The sequence below is a fragment of the Chroicocephalus ridibundus genome, chromosome 7 (genome assembly GCF_963924245.1).
Source record: "Chroicocephalus ridibundus chromosome 7, bChrRid1.1, whole genome shotgun sequence".
NCBI classification, from domain to species: domain Eukaryota; kingdom Metazoa; phylum Chordata; class Aves; order Charadriiformes; family Laridae; genus Chroicocephalus; species Chroicocephalus ridibundus.
Genome location: NC_086290.1, coordinates 22,260,948 through 22,279,907, shown reverse-complemented (window position 1 = coordinate 22,279,907; position 18,960 = coordinate 22,260,948). Strand labels below are relative to the sequence as shown.

Here is an 18,960-nt window from a genome sequence, read left to right as displayed (position 1 = left end):
TTGTCAAATGCTTCGTGTGTTTAGTGGAAGTTACAGTCAGTTGACGATTGAACCTTAAGTCTTCTTTTCCCTTATTTATTTATTTATTTGTTTTCTTTGCAAGTGCTTTCCCAGTCTGTGAAATGACATTTGTTTCATTGCTTACACTAGCACAACCTACCTGTGAGGGAAATCAGTTTCAGTGTCAGACTGATGGCGAATGTATCCCACAGTCATGGGTTTGTGATGATGAGGAAGACTGTGAAGATGGCTCAGATGAGCATCAACAATGTCGTAAGTATTTAAGTTCTAATGTTATACCAGCTTTGCAAAATAAGGTAATTCACATAGCAGCGTATTGAGAACATACAGAAACAAGCCTGTTACAAGGACAGCTTTTACCAAAAGAGTCTCTCTGAAGTAGTTTCTAGAAATGAAATGATCTGAAATAGATGAAATACAGAAAATACGTCCAAAAAGACATCTCCAGGTCTTGCAATCTGAAAATTACTGATGTTTCAGTTAATTAAAAAGAAAAAAAAAAGGAGAAAAATATACACTGCCTATTACATTACATATATACAGTGTAGTAGTTCCAAAAATGGTGAAATACACATAATACTCAGGTGTCCAATCACTGTCTCAGTCACAGAAAGAGCTGCTTTATTCATCACAATTCACACTGGTATCTCAGAATTATATTAAAAAAAATTAATTTCTTTCTAGAAAATTTTTGTATATAAAAAAGGACAAATTATCAGTCAGTTGAAGTAAACATCGCTCAAGATTCTTGTACCATCTGCAGTGATGCTATTTAATGGCATTATTATTTAAAATGACTAGAGCTATTCTTTCTTGTATTCAGATAGGAGAAACACCAAAAGCCCTGGCATGGCATGAAGCTCTAGTCTTTCATTATCGTTTGAACAACTTAAACTTAGGACATAATTCCTGTTAGTATTTCACTTTAATGTGCTAAACAGTGTATTAATCATGTTTGAATTGCAGTTTTAAACTAAAGTGTTTAATGTTCTCTGTATATTTTAGAGCAGAGAAATCATTTAGTAGCCTAACTGCCATAGCCATAGGCTCTTTCTTTTTTCAGTATTGATAGCAAGATAAATACTGATAATAATATATGTCAGTTTGATTTTCAAATTTTGTGACTAAGCATTTTAAGGGCTACATACAGTTAAGTACATGCCAAAGTGATGAACAGTCAACTGAAATTACTGCACCAAATTACATTCTCTGCATTGCTGCATGAGAAGGAAGAACAAGTGTTGTAGTGTTCTAAAGAACCAATTTCCTGCTACTTGTAGTATTAGAAATTACTTTAGGTGGTGAGGATAAGATTAATTTATTTTCCTTTTGAATCTATGTATAATTTTTGGATAGCTTCTTTAAACTGAACCACTCTGGAGGTACTCACTAACACCCTTGATTCTAGGGAGGTTCACAGGTTTGAGTTTTGGAAGAATTTTGCTCACAGACTTGGTTTGTGCTTTTATATCTTGATAGTTGTTCCTGCTGAGGATGGAAAAATTGGAACTAAGGTTAATTGCCTTTTGCTCCCCTTTTCCTCTGGGAAGGCATCAGCACAATTGCCAGTTATGTTTTAACTAAGGAATCTTTAGATACAAAACACAGAATGAGCAGCAGCTCTGAGTTGACTTTTGAACTGGGTCACTGTAACATGGTTCTCCATGTACTGGTTAATCGTGAGTGTTAGTAACTATACAGGGGCACTGTGCTGCTGCTGCTGTTTTTGAGCCGTCTCCTGGTATTTGTCCTTGTTCTTCTAAAGGGACTTTTTATCTCTGTGCTTGGGAATCCTGGAGGAGCTTCTCCTTCTTGAAACATTAACAATTTTTCCTGAGAAAAATGGCTGAAAGCTCTGGAAGTCACACATGCAGAATTAAAACAAGTTTGGTTTACTTTACTGTCTTGCTCTTGTTTTCCCTCATGACACTGGTATCCCAGTAGCTGATCTTACTTTGGGAATGCTGCTGACAGAAGAAGGAACAGAAGGCTCCTGTAAAGCAGCAGACCAGATGCCAGTGTATGGACTGAGATGGTGTTGAGATCCTGCATGAGTTTGAAAGAAACAAATGTGCAGGTGGCAGAGGGAGGAGAAGTTAGCAGTAATTTTGCTCTTCAGCTATCTCTCCACAGATTCAATTAATTTGCCTGAGAAGAACAGAGAGTTTAATTTAGCTGCAGTGGAATCAAAGTGGAATTGCACAGTTTTGTATGGTTGCTTTTCACTGGCACAGCTGTCATGAGAAGAGAAATAATCATTCTTGAGCCTCTATTAGTTATGAATGTAAAATATTCCTGACTGTTGGGGCCTTGGCTGTATTAGAAGGCAGTGCCTTACCGCCAGCCCTGCTGTGTTTGCATTGTGGCGTGCTAGTTGACCAAATAAATTACAGTTACTGGCAGATTTTGACCCAGTAAACAAAATAATAGAGAAAACTTTAAAACAGTGAGAACTGGTAATTTAGTCTTTTAGGCAGAACTGTTATAGGGAGGTAATTTTTAACCTAGAGGTCAACCCCTTCAGTGGAGAAAAGCAGTGACCTTGCAGGCTACTGCAGGCCTCACAGAGCTATGTTATCTGCCATGTGCTTGTCAAGTGTTCTTTGATCTGCACGAGTACACAAAGGTACAGGGGGAGAAAGTCTTATGGTAATATTTGTGAGAAGGATGGAGTAGTTAAAGAGGAAGAGGGAAAATATCTTTCTGCATAAAAAATCTTGGTTGATTGAAAGACTGATTGAGTGCCTGTTTCTTGCAGCGGGAAGGACATGTTCAAGTCGGCAGTTCGCGTGTTCAAATGGACAGTGTATCCCAAGTGCATACTGGTGCGATCGAGTAAAGGACTGCACTGATGGAACAGATGAAAGAGCGTGCCGTGAGTCTTAACTCTTAGCATTAGATCTGGTTTCGTCTCATCTCTCTGTGGCATTTTAATAAATTTGTAAGATTAAAGGGCTTGTTGATGGACAGGATGACCACAATATGCTTCTTATTATGGGAGTTTCATTTCAGATTCTTTTGTGTACTAGAGCTGATGTTCTGATACAGATCCATTATCGCAGAACTTGAATGCAAACTGCTGCCATATGATCAGGGCTTCTTGTTTGTCATTGCTTGAAAGATAATTAATAGTGCATTGGAAAAAAGCAACCATGTTTAAAAGGCTTAAAGCCTTGGGAGACTCAGAGCTAACTTTGCCAAATTTTTTCATATTCTTTTTGCATACTCCTAATGAAATCTGCGGTAACTATAACCTGTATAGAAAAGCAGAATTTGACCCCAAATCACTTCTTTGAGGGACTTGACCCTTTCAAAAGCATTTGTATTCTAGACTGCGGTTTCCTGTAGAGATGAAGTGGCATTGGGTTGTATTGTATTCAGATAAGCTGATTATTTTGTGCCAACAAAATGCAGATGCATAAGTAGGTTTTTTTCAGTCTAACTTCCCCAGAGCTGAGGCTGCCTGACTGTCTGGTGACAGCCTTTCTGGATCCTGGCCTAAGTTGAATACTGATAGAAAGGACAATTGGCCACAGAACAGAGGCCTCATTTTGCAGAGACGTTTTTGCCTAATACCTACACAACAGTGTGTAACAGCATGTCTGTTCATTGTTAGTATTAAGGAAAAGCTTTACGCATGTCATGAGTGACATGTAACGTATGAGCTGCTATTCCAGCTGTTAAAACTTAGTGTGCCTTTGGGAAAAAGACATAACTGTAAACTTTGCTCAGAACCAGGCACGGGGCAGGAGGCAGGGGAAGAGGCTAGTGTGCTAAAGAATAGATAAAGAAGCAAGAAATCAAATGTTCTTAACGGCTGCGCTTAGAGGAAAAAAGGGCATATGCATGTGTGGCGTAGAGGAAAACCAGTGTATTACATGGTCAGCCAGCTGCTAATGTGTTTTATTTTATCCCTGACTCACAAGTGGCTAAAATGTACATAAATGAAAGGTGATTTAGAACTATATGGTAGTCTGGAATAAAGCATTGCTGAGACAGCCAGCTTGGAACTTTTCCATGTGATAGACCCACGGCCAATTCTGAAGTCACCAACACAAATGGCTACAAGCCAAGATCCAAAGTACCCCATATTATTGCTGGAAGAATATGTTCTGTAGCTTGGCATTTTTTCTCCTGAAGTTTAGAGGAAGAATAGAGATTGGTAACTTAACTTGGCAAATCTACGACACATTAAAAAAAAATCCTGACGAAGAGATATTTGTTTAAAAAATGCATTATCTGTGAATTAAAAAAGAGGAACTGCTTGGCATCTCGGGAAATCTTTGAGCAGTCGTTGAATACATTGTGGAACACCCAGATGAAATGGTGTGATCGTTATAACGCAGTAGATCTGTGGCAGACTGGGAGTGGAGTCCTAAAGACAATACTCACAATTCTTTCTTCAGGCTAGAAGCTGCCGTGATGTTTGAAAATTGAAGTGCACATTTTATTTCATGTTTAACATTCTCAACTAAGTAAATTAAAAAGGCAGTTTGGAAAGGGGCGTCTCGGTACCTTAACAGTAACGCTGTACTGCTGTGTGGGAAACCCAGTCATTGCTGCATCAGCCAGTAGGCCCCATGAGTGTTGTGACAGCAGCATATTTAGCCCCAGGCCGAGGGACTGCCTCGTATCATTCAACAGCCTCTACTCTGGTTTATTAGAATGTGTGTTGACAGTCCCTCTAAGACAGAAGAATGACTGTGGCTTGGAACATTGAAAGTAGGAGTGTTGGACTAGTTTAAAGAAATGTGGTGGTGCTGGAGACAAGAGAATCGAGAAACATAATGACAAGACCCATCCAGAAAGGCTGGTTAATTTTATTGCCTTTCTGTCTTCGCAAAGCCTGGAAATTTAAACAGAACCATAAGATAAAATTGATAATTTGGTGATTTTATAATTAACCATACAGTAAGGATTAGTTTAAATGTTAGATTTTACTGTTTTGAATCAGATTCTAATACTTGCTTCGAATGTTAATTTTTCCCACTGTTATTATTTTATTTCCCACTGTTATTATTATTCCCACTGCATTAATTTTTCCCACATATATAAGAGGAATATCAATATTTTGGCCTTTTCCTTTGTCATTATTTTTCCCTTATTTAATTTACACTAAGGTTTCATAAATAATAATGAAACATCCATGAAAAATGAAAGAAAAAAGCTATTTAGAATTGATTATGTTATTTCACGAAGCCTAATAAAATGCAAACTCATCATGTCTGTTTATTTATGCCTTGAACTGACTGATCTGTCTGGAAGCAGATTTAGATTGTAAAGAAGATAAAGTTTTTGTTGCTGAATAAGTTACATTATTTAAGAAACTAGTCAAATGCAAAATGCCACAAATACGAAGTAACTGAGCAATTAAACATGTAAAAAAATAGAACAAAGGAATTCAAAGCCTTAGTCCATTTTACTGCTAATGGGATTAACAGCAAGGGAAAACTACCCAAGCAGAGGCTAAGATAAACATCAGAACAATGTTTCAGCTACAGGTCATGTAATTAGTGCATTGAAGCTGCTTTAATTTCATAAAATTGTGCATTTATATTCTTTAAATATATGTATCAGATTGTATTTCCAGCTTTTTAAATACTCAGCAGCTAGCAAATACTTTCATTTTAAAACTTTAGAAACATAGAATGAAATGGTAGGCTATCTGAGGTAGGAAATACTTTCTGGGAGTAAGCAGCCAACACTGGTGTCATTTTTCTGTGTTACATACTTTATTTCTTTCAATTAAAGGTAGAATTCTCTCTCCTGCCTCAGCTTCATAGTTGAAAAATGAAGATCCCAGCCATGTCTTTTTTGCTTTCCTGTGACTGATAGGATAACCCTCCTGGATACGGCCCTGGCAGCTGAGCACTGCACTGGGGCCATGAGGGAGAAAGGGGAAGTATTTTAAAGACGTGTTCTTTGGGGCTGATGGGCTGAATGCAGACCCAGAAACCCTGGATTTTTGATTTTAATTTTGATGTTGAGTTGCTGCCATGGGTCAACTGCCTAACCTGTTAATTCCTGCCTCTTGTTTGCTACACTAAATAGCCGTTGTGGTCAGGAAGTGGGCAGCCAGGTCTGGGATGAATTCGCAGAGATCAGGGTTAAAGTGAACAAAGACCAAGAACTGAAGAGATCATAAGAGTTGTAGTCCAAGGAGGAGGAAAAAGGCCATGGTCAGAGGCTAATGTTCTTGAAGTTGGACAAATTACATGTAACAGCTGCAGGACAAGGCAGAAGTTCAGGCTGAAGGAAATATTTCCACCAGGGATAGTTTGTGACAGGGAAGAAGTAAAACTGGAGCAAGGTAAGGAAGGCAGCCAAAGGCTAGAGTGGCAGGGACTAAAATCAGGAATTTAGGCCAGGAATGAGGGTCTGGTCAGTCTGCCGGCTCTCAAAGCATCTCTGCTATGAACACTGCCTCGTATCACGTAGCTGATAGGACTGTTGGGCTTGAGGTAAGTCCTCCTCCTGGTGTCTCTGGTAGGCTATGAGCTGTCAGGACAATTATTTGCCCACTGTGAGGTGGTGGCAGTGAGTCAAAGGGTTTTAATTAATTTTATTTTGTAAAATGTTTTGAAATGCTGCGATAAAAGACAACACTTGGAAGTAAGAAATTGCCCCTTTTTTTCTTTCCCCTTCTTATGACGTGATTTAGGGTTACAGAAGGTTACACTTCCTGACTGTGTGACAGAAATCAGTGTCTGCTGAATCAAACACCTTGTTGCAACTGTTTCCTGCTACTGTTTTTGTATGGATTTATTTCCAGTTTGCAGAACAAAAGTGTTAGGCAAAGAGCAAAATAATGTAGGTTTAGCAATTCCTGTGATATAGCTTTCAAGAATCTTCCATGTGTTTACATTGAAATGTGCCGTTTAAATATGTTTGTAACCACCCCAAAACAGTTTGTGGGTTACAAGGAGCAAGGTGCCTCATCTGTCATTTGTGCTGGCGTTTGCCAGTGTTTTATATTTTGCAACTGAAGTGCTGGCATACCATGGGGAGACAGATTATGGAGAAGTATTTTGGCTAAGAGAAAGAGAAGCCTGAGAGGAAGAGGAGAGAAAGAAGAGCTCCCTTTCTTCCTGAGCACTTGAATGAACGTAGCTGGATTTCCCCGTTTTCACAAAGCTCATATTATCTTCTAGGAACTGTGATCACTAGGAAAAGATCTCTTCTTGTCAATTTTCTGTAATTAGCCAAAGGTTCTTGGGAAGAACAGATAAAGGAAACAATGTTCATGTTGGAGGGTCTTCACAATTAAAAGCGAGGTGAAAGAAAACAGTGTTTGTATTTTTCTGTCCCTTCACTTTTCTCTCATGGTCGGTCTTATACTATGTTCTTTCACTCTCCTCTTGTATAGATGGATTCTCAGACCTCATTAGATGCAAACTACCTACCCTGTTGTCCTTTTAACTGGGAACCTTATCCTTGCTTTTTAGCTCTTTCTAATCCATCTGTCACTGACCTAGAAAAGAAACAACGTGTCCGAGTCCCTGGAAGAGAACCCTTCCATTGGTTTTTACGTGGTTCCCACTCACTCACACTGCACTGACACTTTTTCCATGTGCCCCCTAGGACACAGAGAGTATGATCAGCTTCTCTGATCAGTGTCACTTCTTGCATAGCTATGGATTTTTGTACCCAAATGCATTGCTCTGGGATCAGGTGTGTATAGAGGAATCTTAGTTTAAAAAAAAACCAAACAAAAAAAGTCAAATAAAAGCTAGGAAATGTTTATTGTGCAGGCTCCAAATGCAGTGACTAAAGTAAGACCTTCCAACTTAAATTCAAAATGTCATGATACTCACATACTCGCTTTCCAGACTTTCTTTGCTGGAGAGCTTTTCATTAAACTAGATTGTATAGGTCTTCCAGTTTAGGGGGTTCATCCCATTCCTACCCTCCCCACTAACAAGGTCCAGATTCTTCTTTTCCTATTCAGAACTTTACATTTGGTGATAGGGAGCAGAAGAACTCAGCTCTCATTGCTAACATTTTCTAAATTTCGGAGAGAAAGAAAGGGAGTTTTAAGTCCTGTTTTTTCACAATTGCAAGGACAGGCACTCCTGCATTTTCAGGTATCCTAGCATTATTGTGAAGTTCCGTTTCGGCTTCCTTCATTCTTTCAAAGTAGTCCATCACAAGCACAATGCCATAGGTGCATCTTGTGTGTGATTTCCGCAGGGGCCTTAGCTAGAAGCTAGTGGAAAGTGTAGCACAGTGGTTGGCCTTCACAGAAACCAACATTTCATGCTTGATTCTTGTACCTTTGCCACTTCTCCTCCCATAAGAGTGTGGATGGTTATCCCAGCTGCTGTGGAAATGTCTTGATGGCCCAGATGATACTTCTGAACCCTGCGGTGCATTTGCTATAGCCTTTGGTGTAACTCACAGCTTTGTCGTTATTCATGAGGATTCATGCCCCAAATAATGAAAACCGTTTTATTAAAATAATATGCTATAAGGTACAGAGAGTATAATGTACAATGTACAATGCAATGAAAAATATCTTTCAGATCAGTGAGAAAACTGTGATCAGAAATATAATTTATTAAACTTGGCCTTTAGACAGGGGAGTGGGAATGGGATTACCTGTACAGAGTTTAAAATTTAAATTAATGTCTGTCGGGCTCTTCAAAGACTGTTCTTGCTTCTGCAACTACAATTAAAATAAAGAACCTCTACACCAAACGGATCTGAAAAGAAAATAAGGAAAAAGAAGTACTTGTTCAAATTCTAGTAAATCACCAGTGTAGTCAGAATGTGTATTTTGAATTGCCTGCAAAACACCTTTACTTAGTGCCCTGCTTGGTATTTTTATAATGGTTTACATTTATACACTAGATTATATAATATAATAAATAAAGATTTTTCCAGGCTGAGGACTTCTTCAGGCTTGCTGCAGGAGAGAAAACTTTGACTAAGTCTCCCTTCTTCTAAGGGAGTTTAATATAAGCTTGAGAAAATCTTTATTAACTCATACGGAAGTAAGATGGAATAAGAATTCAAACAGAAAATCTAAAAGGTGCAAAATGAAATGTGGTTATTCTGTTTCTGGAGTTCATTTCTCTAGCTGTATTTACGTATAGAGGCAAAGGTTCAATAAATCTCACTTCTAAAAAATAATTATTATTTGCTAATTATTTTGCCATTTGCCTGAAATAAGTAACTTTTGCCTGCACAGCAATGAGCTAAACTGAGCTCATATTTTCCTTCTCAACTCTAGCACGTGCACATGCTTAACTCGTCAGCTAGTTCCACTAAACTCACTGGCAGCTTATATACAGAAGTATTTTCAGAATTGGTTTTAAGTTGTTTGAAGTAACCCCTTGTGTTGGCCTGTAGGTCACCTACGTAGGTAGAACAGGGAGAAACTGAAAAATCATTCATTCTCCAGAATCATTTTTGGTTTGGGAAGGAAAACAAGTAGTAAAAAAACGGAGATCCTGAAATTGATCATGCACTTGGAAGCTCAACATCCTTGGCTTAATTAGAACAAAACCATAAAAACCTGAAGCTTCTGAGTTTGAGAACTCATGACATTCTAAGAGGACCTAGGAACCGTAAATTTCAGGAACTCCTTTTCTACCTTAGCACTTTTATTAAGATCAATAAGGTGTAAAACCTAGGTACAAGTAAATAAAATAAATGTTCACTGCTTGCTCTCATTTCGTGTTGCATTGGTTTCTATCATATTGTAAACTGTTTGTGTTGCAAATCTTTTTGGGGTGTGGGAGGGCATCTAAGTTTTTCCTTGCTTCTTGTGGGGTTTTGTATCTGTCTGAAGGATATTCTTAAATATCTGTTGGAGGAGACATACTGGATAAATGGATTGTTTGTCAGTAGTAGTATGGGAAGTTTCGTATTCCTTGTTTTCCTATAAATCGAGATACTCTGTTGACACTGGATATATATGACTCATTATATTCTATAGTCTAACATTCATGCTAATACTGAAGAATTTCTTATTGTAGACTACCCAAGATGTGAACAGTTATCATGTGCAAATGGAGCATGTTTTAATGCAAGCCAGCGATGTGATGGCAAAGTTGATTGCAGAGATTCTTCTGATGAAGCTAACTGCAGTAAGTACCACATGCAGAGTGATCCCTAACAAATACGCTTTATAAACCCTCTTTTAAAGTCAAAGATTGTGGTTTTCTGACAGATTTTCTCTATGTCTTTCTGTGCTAAAATGTTTTTCAGCACATGGATGTACCAGTACGCAGTTTCAGTGTGCTAATGGAGAATGCATCCCACGAGCCTTTATCTGTGACCATGATGATGACTGTGGAGACAGGAGTGATGAAAACTCTTGCAGTATGACGTTTCTTAGTTTTTTTCCACTTTCTTTAACTGTTTACCTAAGAACTGGTTCAAGCAGATAGCAGTAAGGAGATTGCTTGCCTATACAGCCAAGACTTCTTTGTATGGAAAGGTGTGGGGAGGACCCACAAACATTTCTGAACTCTTATCAAGGAATGCTTCCCAGCCATGGAGGGCTTTGAAAAAAATGTTCATTGTTTTTTTTAATTCTGTTTCTCTGAGTACAAAGCATAAAAATATTTTAGCCCCTGATGTCTTGAGTATCATCTCCTTGTCATGTCCACCTTCAGGGACCTTGTTAATAAGGTGCTCTGCATGTCGTTGCACAATTAATTGAGAAATTTAGCCTTTCTTTTGATTTCTGTAAAGAACCAGAGTATGCTAAAATAAAGTTCATACATGAAAACAGAGCAAACCAGCAGAGTTTACAATATATACAAAATATGGAGCTGGTTCAGTTTTTCAGGAGAGATTATAAATGACTATTCATCTACGAGGCAATATTACTATTTCTAACGTTTTAGTCACTTAGAGTAGTTTGATTTTTCTCATATTTCTTTCCTTAGCTTACGCAACTTGCAGAGGCAATTTTTTCACTTGCCCAAGTGGCCGTTGCATTCATCAAAGCTGGATATGTGATGGAGATGATGATTGTGAAGATAATGAAGACGAAAGAGGATGCGGTATGTACTTCTAATGATGACATTTTCAGAGGAAGACCTCACTAAGCCACTTCTATGAAATTTGACCGATCAAGATGTTCTGAATCCATTTTAATTCTCTGAAAACCTTAGAATTCTATCTCCGCATGTTTCTGTTTGTTTTTTGTTTTGTTTTGTTTTTTTGTTTACTTATGCAATATTTTTTATTGGGGCATGTGTGAGAGTTATCGCTGTCATACTGAGTATGATGCAAACTAAGTCTAACATATAGCAACATCTTTTTTTTTTTTCTATTACATCTTCTCTTACATCTTTTTTTTTTTTCCCCCTGTGGAGGTTTTTCAGCTTGTCTATTAAACGACATGAGGCTCCTAATAACCAAAATCAATTGGTTGAAAATGAAAATAACTCATTTCCTGCAAGATTTGTCATGCAAGAAACAGAAATTTTAATGGATGAAAGTGTGGGCTTTATCTCCTTTCATTGGTCTTTTCTATGATGAGCATTATTCTCTTTATGCAGACAGCCTTTGCATGTTTTGAAACCACAAAACTATAGTTCCATTTCTGGTGCACCAGTTAGTATAAAGCTAAATGGTTTTAAAATGGTTAGAAAACTAAAAGGATTTATGTGTCTGCACAAGTATTCTTTGCATTGTACTTTGAAGGTAAAAGAAAGCACAACAAGAAGTATAGATGATATTTCTTTTATAGTCTTTCCCAGCTGCGTGCAAGAACCAGAAACTGAATAATGAAAGATAGAGGTGTTTTGAGAAGCATCTGTTAGGGAAGAAATTCTAAGTACTATCTAAAACATACTCCTCAATTGTTCTTGTTTTTCTTTTCCATAGAAAGCGGTCACCATGAATGCTACCCGGGAGAGTGGTCGTGCCCTGGCTCAGGGCATTGCATTCCAATTGGGAAAGTGTGCGATGGGGCTGCAGACTGCCCTGCTGGAGAAGATGAAACTAACATCACTGCGGGCAGACATTGCAGTATGTATTAAAATCAAAAGCCTACACAGAATAGCAGAAACATCAGCAAAGATGTCTTTTTACGTTCACCTTTTGTCTTCCAAACAACACTGAAATTTTGGAAGCTCACCATTTTTGTTGTCACTGTTTCGACTAGATGGTCTGAAACAGGCATAAATGCTGTGAACAGACTGTTCCTTTTGTAAATCTGTACATGAAGTTTCACAAATAAGGATTTTGACTCACTCTCCATACTCTAAAATGTGTTCAAGAAGGCAGGGAAGGGTGTGCTATACGCCTTTTGTGTTTAAATATCTGTGCTTTCTGCTTCCTATAAGTAAGAAGAAATGTTGTGTACTGATCAGAACACAGGGCTGAATTAGTGTATCCTGAGCCTTGGCTAGGTCACTTAGATTAGATTTTTCAAAAATATCTTGTCACCTGGGACATCTGGTTCTCCAGTTAGTGGTATGTTGGGTTTTCTTTGCTGGAGGCAACGAACATGCATAGTTCCTGTTAATTTCCCTCTGAGAATCAGGACCTAGTATTTTACATTTTTGATTTCTAAGAAGAAGAAAATTCCTATTAACAAAATCATGCCTTTTAGAATAGGAGGACAGAGAAAATAATAGGAAATTAAACCTTATTGTAAAAAAGCATCTCTTGCTTTGCTGAGTGGTTTAGTAGTAACATCAGATGTGGTCTGACGAGCAAGGACTTTAACAGAAGAAATTGATGAAAAGGAAGATGAAAAGGAAGGAGGGAGAAGTCAGCAAGTCCTTTACAATCTAATTCGATCGCCTATCATTGAATTGTTTATCAGGTAGCAGCACAAGGAAAGGGAGAAGTGGTGAAGGAAAAAAGAAGAAAGAGAGAAGAAAAGGATAAAGAGGTGTTTCTCCATGGATACAACCCAGCCAATATATTAGAATATATTGGAGTAATATACATATTCTTCTTAACATAATGTAGCACTTGTTTTCTGCATAAAAGGGTAAATTATGAGGTTATGTGCCAATAGATGGAGCTCAAGGACGGTTTTCTTCACAAGTAGGTCTTATGGAACCAGAGAAAGATACGGTGCATTGCAGATGGCTTCCTCTATGCAGCTTTTTACATAGCACTTACCAGTGGTGGTTCATAGAAGATTGATGTTTATCCTTTAACTCTGTTCTGAAAACCTATTATAAACAGTAGATTATTTTCTGCCTTCCATTTCCTTGCCTGTATGTATGTAAGCCTATGTGATTTTGTCAACCTTTAGACATAATTTCTTGCACAGATTTTTTTTAAGAAATTGCAGACTCGTCATAGAAAAGACTACAGCTTTGTAACTTTGTAAGGCAAAACGCTGTTCTACTGGCAATACTTGTAACTGTATTTCTGAACTATTTTCTTTCCTTTTTAGACATATCACAGTGCGCTGCTCTGAGTTGCCAGTATCGCTGTCATTCTTCTCCATCAGGAGGGATGTGTTATTGCCCTGCAGGATATACAATAAGTAGCAATGACAGTCGTACTTGTATTGGTAAGTGAAGTACCGTGCTTGCAGGTATCTAGTACCTTCTCACAGCTCATTAGGAAAGTTTGGATTCCAGGAAGGCAGGTAAGTTCCAAATGGGTGGATACAGTGGCAAATAGACACTTGGATGTCTGTTTTATTATCAAATTTTTTTACAGGTCTTTTAGTGGTTAGATGGGGAGGGTTTGTTTCTGCTCCAGGGATGTGTGGTGGTGTATGCCTGGAAAAAGTTAATGATATTGAAGTGTTTGGTATTTTTTGAAAGTGGCTGTATATGAAGATATTAGAACATTGTACTTTAAAATGAAAAGGGTGCTTTGTATTTGCTCTATGGAATGGCTTTATCTCCTGTAACATTTCAGTATATACATTATTTAAATGAAAATGAATAATATTTGCAAGAATGTAAAGGTAAGTGTGGTATTTTGGTGTTGCATTTCTATTCTGCAGCTGGTGTAACTTGGAAGCACAAACCCTTGGTACTACAAATTGTTTATCTTAGTAACTGGAAATAGAGTAACTTCAGAATCATGAAGTTTAGCACTGCCTAATAAAAGAAACTGGGTAAATATCTGTTATGGGTTTTCAACCCAAGCTATGGTGTTTGTGCTATTAAAAGTATTCCAGGTGCTCAATCTCTAATGATATTTCTGTATTTTTGAGAATACTGGGTGGCCTAGGGTTATATGAGCTGCAATGATGGGATGGTTGCTCTTAATAGAGAGGAGGAATCAATGCACTGACTCCAGGCACAAAATTTACTCCATTTTTTCACTCTTCTGTGGGAAATACATGAAGGACACCTTTGCAAACGTGATGCAGTCCATGGTGCAGTCTTCTGTTGTTCTTTGACTGCTCTGTAAACCTAGATATCTGATTCTGGCATGTAAATCTGAGTCAATGTATTTTGATTTGCCAGGTCTAGGCATATATTTATAGTGGGAGCAAGACTTGTCATGGGGGAATGGCTCACTTTCAGTACTGTATAATTCCAGGTCTTAGTTTAATTCAATGTTAGTGGTTTAAGGTCAAAAGAGTGAAACTATAGTGTTACCAAAGTGTATTAGTTATTAAAGCCATAACCTTTTTGATTTGTCTTCTATTTGTTTGCTTCTGGCTCACTGTATACTGAAGGTTTTTAACACATACGGAAGCTGGAAAGCTACCGAGAACAACATTTTTCAGTACCAAAATGTACTATCTAGGAAATATTTCATTTTCACTTATGTGTTAATAAATGTTTTAAATCAGAAGTTCCAGTAGAAGGAACATATGAGAACTCATTTTCTCCTTTTTTTGGCTTAACAGTAGAATTGCCAGGTTCCAGCAATGTAATGTCCTGATTCTACTCAAGTTTTCAAGTGAAGGAGGTCAGGTTTTAATGTCAAAACCATGCGTTAAGTAATGTCAGAAATCTCCTGGGATTTAAATAACCACAGATAGGAGATAAGATGAAACACCAGTGTTCCGATCTGATGGGGTTTTTTTTTAGAAAATCAGAATTTTAAAAATCCTTGTTTTTAAAAGATGACTAGTTAAATATTTCACAATTTTAGAAGTAAAGGATTCTGCAGCAACCCTGGAAATTGCTTGTAGAGCACATCTGTGAGAACTTGCTGGGTCATCTTAGCTGCAGACTCTACCTGCATGGTATTTTGCATGCCAAAGTGAAGTTCTTTGTACTTTTTGCTGGCTGGTTCTGGTGCACGTCCAGCTTTTAATTGGAAATCAGACACCTGTTAGCATGGTACCAAGTTGGAGCTAATAAACACTGACTTTTTTAGCAGGACTTATTTGCTTGAGTTAGTGCTTGAACACTAACGTAAAGGTAGGGCTCTCCTTCAGAGTGGGCTTAAATCCAGCAGAATGTGTGCGTGCGCAGTGTGCAGCTCTATTGCAGGAAGAATTCTGCATAGACATATGTATTGTGGGAAGCAGACAATGCCATCCCTTCCAATGAATTTTCCTCCTCTCCTGACAGGTGTAGGTTTTTGGTTTTTTGATATATGGAGGGAGGAAGGGGGCAGGGGAGAGGGGGGACATGGCGCGGCACAGGACAGCGTGGGTAGGTCTCTGGGCAGCAAACATGTTCTCCAGAAACAGAAAATTGAAACATTTGTGGAAAATCATACAAAACCTCTTTTCCCACGCCACAGTTTTGTGAACAGATATAAAGCAGGCAGAGAGGACAAACTTTCAGCTTCACAAATGTAATGATATCCCTTTTATACACAGCATTGTTTATAAATAAGCCTTATTTGCTTGACAGATTTTGATGACTGCAAAATGTGGGGTGTCTGTGACCAGCTGTGTGAAGATCGTGTGGGACATCACCAGTGCCACTGTGTGGAAGGTTATTTCCTAGAGCATCATCGGCATTGTCGGGCCAACACTTCAGGTTAGCGTCCAGCAGTGCAAGTGTCCTGCTGTGGTTCGACTAATAGATAGAACTAGGTAAAATGGGGCAGTTTGCATGGCTATGCCATACAACTGTGTCTGCTTTTAACTTGACTCTGGCCTTAAGGACTCAGGGTCAGGACAGCATCCAGAACATCAGCAAATATCAAGAGACTGCATCTGAAGTTGGTGGAGCTGACTGCCTCATCAGGGCTGCTTCTCCTTAAAACATTGTCTTCTGGGCTGTAGCGCTTTCTCAGCATTCCTGAATTCCACAGAGTTGGGAGGTTGTTGCCAGAGCCCTCCTTAATAGACCAAGTTGTGCTCCTGTGGGAGGCAGTTTCCTGACCCGCTCTCTGTGAAACTCAGTGGGAAACCTCCAAAATAAACCTTACTTTTTCTAGAAGGACTGTGTCATGCAAGAAGATGATTTTGCTGAATGGTGAGCTCAAACACTTGCCTGGGAGAGAAACCGTGCTCCTGGCTTCTAGTGTCCCAGAGCCTGAACTGTGCAAGAATGCTTTTGCCTCACACAGAGTGGGGTTCCCCGTCAACAGCAGGCAGCTGCTCCTGGTTGTTCACCTCCTGCTCCATTCTGAAAGCAGGCCCTGGGAAGCCCTTCTTTGTGGAGATGTAATAGCCTAACAGGCTTTTGTGTGAGGCAGGTGTTCCTGCCTGCAGGAACTCAATGGGAATGGGAGTCCCTGCTTGGCATAGCTGATTAGCAGTCTTGCTTCTTAGAAAAGCGTGAACTGCCCAGTTCCCTCCCCCTTTCCTTCTTTCTTCAGCCACGTCTGCAGAGCAGTCATCATCTCGCAATTTTCTAAGTATGCCCTCAAAAAATAGGGAATTTTTTGAGCTAATGAAATATGCTTGACTGTATTAAGACATGCATATGCCAGCACCGGGAAAGATTGTTCTTCTTCCAGAAAAATTCTGGATCTTTCACAAGACACTTTTCATTCAAATTAGCATGACTTTTGGGCCAGTGAGTTGTTTGTAAAATGTTGATTCTCTCTCTTGTTAATGGGGAAATTTCATACCTGCTTTAAATCAGTTTCCCTGGATTCATTTTTGCTTTAATTGGGGAGGGTTTTATGAGTAAGGTGAATAGGTTTTGGACTTAAATGTACTCGTCAGACTTACACCAAGCCTTTCAACAGGCACGTACTTTCAAAGTGAGCTTTCCTTCAAAGATTTGCTGGAATTTCTCTTCTATTGTAAGATACAGCAAAGATTTTCTGATGAGATGAGAGAATGAAGAAGGCAGATAGGATAGAGCAGTACATAAAAAGATAAGAAACGTGGCCTGCCTGCTAGAATCAAAGGAATATCTGAATCCCATGGGGCAGAAAAATCTTAAGAAAGTTTGTACTTCGATTAAGGGAGTGAAAGCAAGGAAATAGAAGAGTAGAAACAGTCTTTTGGAGTTTAGATGCACAGGGGTTTTGTAAAAGTTTGACCTGGTAGGGCTTTAAATATGTATTCCTGCCTGGTTTGCTCCAAGTTTGGAAACCAAAGGCAAAACAAAGCAAGCTAGTACTCACAGAGGAACATTTATACAGATTGTAGGCTGAGCATCTATTTAAACCTTGGTGACCAGTGTGTATGAACCAGTATGTATATATTTCAATGACCCTTTGCAGAATAGCTTGCCTGCAGAGTAGTCATATATTTGTCGCCCCTGCTTTCAGCTGGCGTTGCATCAATTATTTTTTCCAATGGCCGTGATTTACTGATTGGAGATCTTCATGGCAGAAGTTTTCGTACTTTGGTGCAGTCGCAGAATCGTGGGGTTGCAGTTGGAGTGGACTTTCACTTTTACCTGCACAGAATCTTTTGGACTGATACAGTGCAAGATAAGGTGGGTAGAAATTTCAAAAAGAATATATTTTTGTGTATGTGGAGGTAGAGAACTGCATGAGGGAGAATGTGTTGATAGGCCTTCATTTTTGGGAGCAGAAGCTGGCTGTATTTTTGTTTTCTAACAAAAAAGCTCCTTGAAATGTTTTATGTTAATCACCGCGTTTTTCAAGCTATACTATTACATGTGACATATTAAACAAAGAATCCTATTATATGGGAATGTCTTGAGCAACTTTTAATTTTACTCGAGATTGAGTCCAAAAAACTAATTAAGAGAAATAGTAGACATTCTTTCAAAACTGAACAAATTTTTCTTGGTAATTTTTTGAAACACGATCATTTAAAATGTAAAAGCTGTGTGGCTTCCAAGATGATAAAAATCAGATTTCTTCATATACTTCGAATGGCACTGTAATTGAGCTTGAATAACAAATATTGACAGTATTTTGTGTAATGAGCCAATATTTTGTTACACTTGTTTTTTTTTTTTTTTAAGAGGAAATATTTTAGCTTTGAGATACAGTAAAACAGAGTAGTTTTAAAAAACAGTCCGGAGACCTTTGTGAAAGTTGGACTTCACCCTTGTTCTTTTTCTCTGTGCGTAACTTACTGAAACAAAAAAAGTCCTAGGTCAAGCTGAAGCTTCACAATCTTCATCCCCATGTTGATTGTCATGCAGAGTGAAGGAGAATCCATGGCCTGTCTCCTGCTGACACTACGTATCGATCAATTTGGTGTCACCATTGTTATTCTGAACCTACACATAAGCTGTAAACTATAGTCTCGACTACAGTACCACGTTGGCTCTGTTGAAAGCACACTGTATGGCAACCAAGTAGGACAGGATTTGTATGCACAATTTTCGACTTGTTCACAATTCTAGCATTTTTATTTTCCCTGCAGTGCGTTCCCATTCCTGCAATTTCATTGACAATGGCCAAATTAAGTTAGGGTCAAATCTGAACTTTCGTGAGACTGGTGATTTATGCTATCTCTGTAAAAGGTATAAACAAAAGATAACATGTGTTCTTTCACTGCACACCCCAGATGGCCAGGGCTGTCTTTTTTATCTGCCCCAATATAGTTAAATCCTAATTAATTAATTAGGATTAATTAATCCAATTAAGTCCTAGCTAGAACACACAGATGAAAACAATGACATTAAGGATTTTCTTATATGATGCATA

The 18,960-nt window shown here is 38.5% G+C and overlaps 1 protein-coding gene across 3 annotated transcripts in view; it reads left to right on the top strand.

Annotated features, from left to right (window-relative positions):
* The window catches only part of LRP2 (LDL receptor related protein 2), a 129,905-nt gene that overhangs the window by 21,490 nt on the left and 89,455 nt on the right, over positions 1-18,960 (top strand). For all 3 annotated transcript variants that reach the window (XM_063340640.1, XM_063340641.1, XM_063340638.1), the window contains exons 3-11: positions 151-273; positions 2,780-2,896; positions 10,002-10,112; positions 10,234-10,347; positions 10,920-11,036; positions 11,866-12,009; positions 13,397-13,516; positions 15,780-15,908; positions 17,602-17,771. In XM_063340640.1, coding sequence (XP_063196710.1) covers positions 151-273; positions 2,780-2,896; positions 10,002-10,112; positions 10,234-10,347; positions 10,920-11,036; positions 11,866-12,009; positions 13,397-13,516; positions 15,780-15,908; positions 17,602-17,771 — 1,145 coding nt within the window. The remainder of the gene's footprint in view (positions 1-150; positions 274-2,779; positions 2,897-10,001; positions 10,113-10,233; positions 10,348-10,919; positions 11,037-11,865; positions 12,010-13,396; positions 13,517-15,779; positions 15,909-17,601; positions 17,772-18,960) is intronic.